Here is a 7,697-nt window from a genome sequence, read left to right on the forward strand (position 1 = left end):
TTACAGGCTGCAGTGCCAAGTCTCAGGGTTTTATTTTATCTTGCAAATAAACCTGAACCAGCAAGTAGAGTTAGCTCCCTGCCACTGTGTCAGCAGGTGCTGGCAAAAGGGCACCAAAGTCTCTCACTTCCTTCTCTATATGGAAGTGCCATTTGCACTGTGGAACATCTCACCCATGAGGATTCTCATGTCTTTTCAGTCATTAACCTTTCAAGTGACTTCTTTGAAAAGAAGCTATTTTGAGTAGCATTTCCCTGTTCCAAAACAGCCTCTAGTGATTTCAAATGTAATTTCATATGAAGAATGACAATGGATTATGCCCAAAGCAATATGCTGTGGATCCAGAAGGTACCCCAAATGGCTAAACAAACAGGATATAAGCTTTATTTAGAATCCACTGGAGCCTACAAGATTCCTTCCCTTGTCTTTGACGAGTTTGGAATAAGTACTTAATTCCACAAATGAACTTCAAGCAGTTTTACAGATGGAAGAACTGACACCAGATCCTCTTCAGGTTCATAACAGGATTGCTTTTCATCGGTAGTAAAAGCTACCTCGTTATTCCAACTATTATCCCCTTTATACAGGTTCTCCTCTCATCATCTTAGTGTAACAGATTGTATTCCTCTAGGAATAAACTGCATTTTCCATTTAGTATAGCCTATGGAGTCTGTTAGGGACTTCACTTTCAATTAAATTAGCTTACAGCTTTTTAAAGCACAATTCTACAGTTGCAAAAGATGCATTTTTAAGCTAAGCAACAAATGCCTTCATCTTTTACTCATGCCATCTATACAAGAACAAGAATTTGAAGCATAAAGGGGACTACAGGAAGTACTAAATATTACAGGTAGTTCCCTCTTCGTAACACAGCATATTATGCCTACTGTTTGTAATTAAACCATAAAAGACAGGCCTGTGTGCATATTCAGATACTCACATAAAAAGCTGTGAATGTTTCTGCTAAGAAAATCCTAATTTTCACTTCATTCTGCATAACTATTTTCCAGTTTAAGATGAAGTGCTATTGTAAAAACCAATAACCTCATTGTCTGGCTAACAGTGTTCTGACATCGAGATCAAATCTGTCTGTGGAACACATTGCTCTCAGCACTGCTGCTAATAAGAAAAAAACCTGACCTTCAAGTCAAATCAAGCTTTCTGTCAAAACTCCCACAACTGAACACAGAATGGCATCGACAAAACACAAGCTTGAACTGTGTGAGTCTCTTGGCTCTCTGATATTTAAAGGGCTGATGGAATAAAGCTGTCCCTAATGAATTCCTATCAAATTCACAAGGCAGTGCTTTTCTGAGCTCCCTGTTGAGAAGCAGCCTGTAGAAGAATATTTTTGTATGTCCAGAATGACAAAACTTTTCAAATCCTGTTCTGTATTTGACAGCACTTTCAGTGTCAGCTTCACTGTTTCACAGCAATCGCTTTCCCCAACTTGCCTTTCCTGCATAAACTGACAAGATTCAGGTTTGCCAGTGCTCTACTATTTATAATGCTGCCTCCAGTTGCAGGTGAATACTCATTAGGTGGAAAGACAATTTTGATAGTTTCTGACATTTACATCAAAAGTCAGCTGGTATATCCTCACAGACCAGCTTTGGTTGTCATGTCTTTATCGGGAGAGAACTGCAAAGCGTTCATCCGAGTAGCTTTGTTATCAACGAAGATTTTTATCTTGCCTAATCCACTCAGCTTTGAAGGAAAAGTATTACTGTAGAGCAACCCACTATTCAAAACACAAACAGAAGCCCTTGGGCACATCCCCAAAGGATATGAGGATGACAAGTGACAAACCTTAGCCTCCCTGGCACCGTTTCTTTCCTTTTAAACCCATCATTGTGCATCACATAAGGGAATAATTTCTTTCAGACAAATGGCGTTCATTTGGATAGTGGACCAGCTTTCCCAACTCATCTCGCTCATTCAACAAGACCTGACAGTACAAAGCAAGTACACTTTGGAAGAAAAAATTGCTTTGCCCTCCTTTCAAGAACTCCCAGGAACACAGGCCAAATGCAAAGAAGCTCCAAGGTACAGGCTAACCACAAAATCTTGCTCATGTTATTTGCCAATCAAGCAAGCTACAAAGTGTGAAACCATTTTATTTTACTTTAGATTGTAAGTCTTCCGAGGGGAAATCATTTGATCGAAAGTGTCAATCCCAAATCCATTACAAATCACATTTTTTCAGGAATTGTCTACCTCCTGGGAGCTTAAGCCATGCACGTATCTTCTTTCTGAAACCTCTTACCGTTCTGTTACCTATCACAACTACAGGATACACACAAGTTCAGTTGTAATTTAAAAATAAGGCCTACCATAGTAACAACTGCCTCTAGCAACAGAAAAGTGTAAAGAAATTGTGCAACAAGTACTTGTACTTCAGAGCACCAGAAAATTCTGCCCAGGCAACCAGGTATAGAGAGCCAAGGCAACAGTTAATTCTGGCAGGCCTTTACTGCCAGAGAACCTGCAGTGGTATCACGATTTGTATCAATGAACAGATCCTGCTTTGGGCATATGGAAGTGGATCACATATCAAAAGTAAGAATTAGGGAGAAAAACCTCACTCAATAGAAAGTTAGCCCAATATATAAAAACATACAAATGTTTAAACAGTTTAGAGACAGCAACAACAGGAATGATACAGATTCCTGCCAAGGTGGCTGTTAACATCAGTGTCTTTTTTTCCCCCACCTTGTTTTGCACTTGCATCTATTAAACTACTTGGATGTGCTGCCTCAGCTGACTGACAAACACATGGACATATGCAGCAACTTAAAAGCCTGCAAGCTTATTAATACAGTCAACAAACAAATATACAGAATTTTAACTGAGGGGGAGGGGGGGAAAACAAAAAAGAAAACCAGAACCCAGAAGGTCCAAGAGGCTCAGCACGTCTCTGCATTTTAGAGTCTTGGAGAGACAGGAGACACCTGCCATTAATTCTTGTAACAGTTTCTTGTAACAGTAGATGCAAAGCAACAACAAGATACTGGCCACTTGACTTGTGTTGTTCTTACTTTAGAGGGGAGGGGAAATTATACAGCCCTGCCTCAATGTGGCATGAAGCAGTCATGTTACACTCTCAAAATCTCCAGGCAGTTGTTGTAGCAGATAGCTATCCAGTCTGGCTGAGTGGATGCCCACTGTACATTGTTGATTTCTCCCTCTGCAGTATATGCCAAGATAGGGTCCTCAATGGCACGAGGCATTTGCTGGATATCCCAGATGAGAGCCTGATGGTCATCCGCTGCAAATGGAAGAGAAAATGAGAAGTAGAATCAAAGTATAATGAGATCTCCATACATGGCTGCTAACAGGCATATAGTCCAAGAAGCTGGATAGGATATGGCTGTTGCAGTCCTGATGAGTATTCAGGACAGAGATACAGTGATACAACTATGCTCCAAGAAAATAAGCTTGGATCATTATACATTATCCAGGACAGAGCTGAAAAACAAATGATCAGTGGAACTTGTAACACTGAAGAATTAGGCTGCAAAAAACTAAGGAGTATTATAACAATATAGCTGAGCCAAAGCAGATGCACAGTTTGGGCCCTGGGCTCACTACATCCACACAATAAGCTCTAGTGGGTGTCTATTTCCATAAAAAATTTAGGAAAATCATTCATAAAGGGTTTCTAAACAACAGGTATTCTTCAGCAAAAAGCAGGCAGAGAACTGCATAAACTTCTGGACACAGAGGATTTTACAAATGCAGTGAAAGACTCCCAGAGATTCACCAACACAGCTGGATAGGGATGGATCACACCTACCTGCTGTACAAATGTGGCAGGAAGAATGAGGTGCCCAAGCAATTCCATTTACACATGCTCTGTGGTTGTTTAACCTGGCAACAGGAGTGCAGGGAACTCTGACATCCAGAATCACAACCTTCAGAAACAAAAAAACCCCAATTAAATTAATAACTTGCATTTTTTTTTTGTTTCTTCAGAAAACCCAATATTCTGAGACAAGGCTATAAATTCAGCCCCTTTCCTAAAGGATGCAGTTGGCAAGCAAATATTGTTTTCAAAAAACAGCTTCTAGCTGGTCAGTGTGTCTCAAAAAGAGCCAGACCTCACAGGGAGGGCTTGTGAGTTATGCACCAAGGGCAAATGAATTACACAAGTGACAAAATAAGATATACTGCCTTGTGTGCTGAACTGAGAAAGAACAAGGTGACTATAACACTCGCAGTTAAGATTTTATGTGAAAACTCTTGCCCAACTGGCTCGCAGACCTCTGTTAAAAAACAGCTGAAATATACACCAGTCAGAGATCTTCAAGTTTATAATGCCACAGTTACTTCTTTTCATACTACTTTTCATAAGGGCAACTAATGACAAAACAAGGGGAAATGAGTTTAAACTGAAAGAGGGGAGGTTTAGATTAGATATTAGGAAGAAGTTTTTCACTGTGAGGGTGGTCAGACACTGGAACAGGTTGCCCAAGGAAGCTGTGGCTGCTCCTCCCTGGAAGTGTTGAAGGCCAGGCTGGATGAGGCTTTGAGCAACCTGATCTAGTGGAAGGTGTCCCTGCTGCTGGCAGGGGGGTTGGGACTGGATGAGCTTTAAGGTCCCTTCCAATCCAAACCATTCTATGATTCTTTAATCCTACTGAAGTCAGTGGAATTAGTCCTTAATCGTACTTCAGCTCAGGTACTGAATGTGCCCTCTTACTTTTAAAGACCTGACTAATAATTAGTACCAAGCCCCATCGCAAAAAAAACACCACTAGCACCTACAGAAGATGAGCTGCTGCCTTACCTCCATGCCATCCATGGCCATTGTGGCAAGATAGTTAGGATCCTGCTTATTCCAGCAGAGACGCAACAACGGATGGTGCTGTGGGTCCTCATAAATTATGGTGCTGTGTTCCAGGTGACGGAGATCAAACATCCTCACTGAGCCATCTGCACCGACTGAAGCGAACATATCTCTCCCACCACCTGCACGGCTAAATGCTATGTCATACACCTGCTCAGTAACAGGACAGAAAAACACAACCTTAGTTTTAGTGAGCACATTGTCTCCTCATTCGCAGTAAAATGGATTTTACATATGGATAGCAAATCTGGTTGCAACATATTCTGTTAAATACTTGACGTTTCTAGCATGTTTTTATTTATTATGCTTGCCAAAAAAAGATTGCAAAAAAACCTTAAAAGGGTTATGTCATTATAGGGTCATTCACTGAAACTAAACATATCAATTCCCCAGACTCAGATTTTTTTTTTTATATTAATTGCTGAAAAGTAATATTACATTAAAATGAAAGAATCTTGCAAGTTGTTTCTGGCCTTTGATATGCAGTTGATTTCAATTCCAGTTTGACATTTTATCTCATTTTTTCTGAAACATTCTGGAGCACAGTTCAGTAAAAGAAGCATACTCTCAAGTCCAGATTCTGTGATGAGTACACAGAGCAGTTCTGATAGCCAATAGTGTTGTTTTAGTCTGGTACTCAAAACTGTGTATCTTAATCTTAGATAAATTAACTTTTTGGATCATTAAATTTTTCAAGAAAATGGGAGAAAAAAAAAATAATAAAAGTTCTGTTCCTTTTCTAACATTTAAAACACACAATGTAAACAACCAAAAAAGCCATCACCTCTTTGTCATGTGCAATAAGCTGGGTCTTCACATGGCCAGAGACCAGATTTACTCTTCCCAGAACCTGTCCTGTCTCCAGACCCCAAATTGTGCAGGTTGTGTCAATACTAGAGGTACCTGAAACAAAAACACTTGTTAGCAAAATTAATATTCTCACAAACTATTTAATCACTTACTGGATTAATGTAATATCCCCCAACATCTACAGATCAAAATAGCTACAAAAACAGCACACAGTTAAAATCAAGAATGTCAAACAGCTAACACTCTACCACGCATTTAAATGACCCAAACCTTTTAGCTGCAGAAATAGTCTTCCACACAGGAATAAAGTGTAAATAGCTCATGTCTACTTCAATCTCTTCAGAAGCCTGATGCAACTGAGATGAACTTTCTCATCCTTGCAAGCCTCATATTCACATCAAAACCAAAATTCAACCACAGCATTGCAACAGCATATTACTAGTAATTAATTGTTTTTGTAGACTGAAGGTGGGGCTAGCAGTAAAGCTCTTAAGAGATGAGAGATACAACACACAAAATAAATCACGTAGTAAATAATTACTAAGACATATTATCACTGTTAATCTCTGGACAAATCCCCCTGACATAAATGGTTGTACTCTTCTGGGAAACAAACATGCTGGATCAGTCATCTTGGATTCACAATTTGTCCCATAGGCTATAATTAAACCTCAAGCATTCAGCCCCCTCCTCCAAGCGAATTAAGGGCTCCTGGCTTTACTCCTGCTGCTGAAATGGCTTCACAAAAAAAAAAAAGCTTGATATATAGTTTTCTATCACACTGAAAATAAATAGAGTTCATGTACATCATTACTCATCACTACAATAGCTCACCAGCCCTGAAGAGTGAGACTCCCTATCTGCAAATAAGGAATATCCCTCGTCCAACTGAAGTGACCCATTCTGCAAAAAAGTCTCCATGAGCTGCTCCATTTTTTTTAAAAATCATTTTAACCTAAGACAATGGCAGTTTCTATGGTGTAGAGGTTTGTCCATTGGTTAGTTATCAGATTAACCAGTGACATGCAATGACACAGCAGTCAGAGCTCAGGCTTCGTCAGGTTAAATTAAAAAGCATCTCTTTTCCATGCCAGAAATGTAGCATTTTGTCAGTCTCACCTAGAAGGTAAGGATCCACTTCATTCCAGTCAAATGATGTTAGTGGAGCACAGAAATCAGAGTTCTTGTTATTGTTCAGCAAACACTCCAGCCGGGTCTCTGTTTCACCCACCTTTAAAAAAAGTGAAACATCTGCCTTAAAATAGCAACACCACATGACTTGTTCTACTTCCAAAACATAAGGTGTTAATCTGGAGTTTCTTTCTTCTGAGCTTTACATCCTAAAGCTCTGGAAAACACAATCACCATCTCTGTCTTCAATAAGGTGATTAAAACAGCAGCTACCATCATAATTCTGCTTCTCCTATAGTCTTCATGTTTTAGTCACATTATGGCAGTTAAAAAAACGAGTTATCAAGTGCTCTGACTTGAATTTATGTTTTAACCTCCACACTGTAGCAAGGGCAAGACACTCAGAAAGGAAAATAACTCACTTCAAAAAAAATCTGGTCTTGAGTGAAAATGAGAAACATGCAACACAATTAATATCACAGTTTATCTTTTTCTAGGGAGGATTTACTCACCCTCCACACTCGCAGATAGTCACCACTGGTTGCCAACAGGTCTGGATATACTCCCTTGGTGTCTGGGATCCACATAAGCTTTGTGGTAGGGTAGGGGTGATCAAAGGTGTTCCTGCAAATGAACTCTGAGCTCTCTTCATCCAAACCAACAAGCTGCACCTGTAAGAAGCCATATTTAAAAGAAAGCATTTAATCAAAATACTAATTTATAATTACAGCATTAAGACTGAGCGTATTTAGGGAGGACGCCTTCTGTGACCTCAAAGACAATCTAAAAGGACTATCAGGTCAATGGAATGAGAAATCATTAAAGCTTTGCTTCCTAGCTGGGGCATGGAAGCAAAGTGAAGTGTATATACATCATCACCACAGTGCTTTGCTTTGAAGAGATGATC

At 39.7% G+C, this 7,697-nt stretch overlaps 1 protein-coding gene across 1 annotated transcript; it reads right to left on the reverse strand.

Moving 5' to 3' along the window:
- Positions 1 to 2,310: 2,310 nt before the first annotated feature.
- On the reverse strand, positions 2,311 to 7,491 carry DCAF7 (DDB1 and CUL4 associated factor 7). Its single transcript, XM_010176110.2, has 6 exons — positions 7,303 to 7,491; positions 6,779 to 6,890; positions 5,634 to 5,752; positions 4,790 to 4,999; positions 3,797 to 3,914; positions 2,311 to 3,268 (listed from the first exon to the last, which is right to left on the reverse strand). The coding sequence occupies exons 1-6, from the start codon at positions 7,489 to 7,491 to the stop codon at positions 3,096 to 3,098; spliced, it is 921 nt and encodes a 306-aa protein (XP_010174412.2). The 3' UTR covers positions 2,311 to 3,095.
- Positions 7,492 to 7,697: the final 206 nt, after the last annotated feature.

This window comes from Antrostomus carolinensis, unplaced genomic scaffold (assembly GCF_000700745.2).
Source record: "Antrostomus carolinensis isolate BGI_N321 unplaced genomic scaffold, ASM70074v2 scaffold52029, whole genome shotgun sequence".
Taxonomy (NCBI): Eukaryota; Metazoa; Chordata; class Aves; order Caprimulgiformes; family Caprimulgidae; genus Antrostomus; species Antrostomus carolinensis.

Coding starts and splice junctions, on each gene's coding strand:
- DCAF7 (XM_010176110.2), bottom strand. CDS start 7,491: ATGCTTTCTTTTAAATATGGCTTCTTACAGGTGCAGCTTGTTGGTTTG. Junction 3,915..4,789: donor TGGCCATGGATGGCATGGAG/GTAAGGCAGCAG, acceptor TTGTTTCTGAAG/GTTGTGATTCTGGATGTCAG. Junction 3,269..3,796: donor CTGCCACATTTGTACAGCAG/GTAGGTGTGATC, acceptor TTCCATTTGCAG/CGGATGACCATCAGGCTCTC.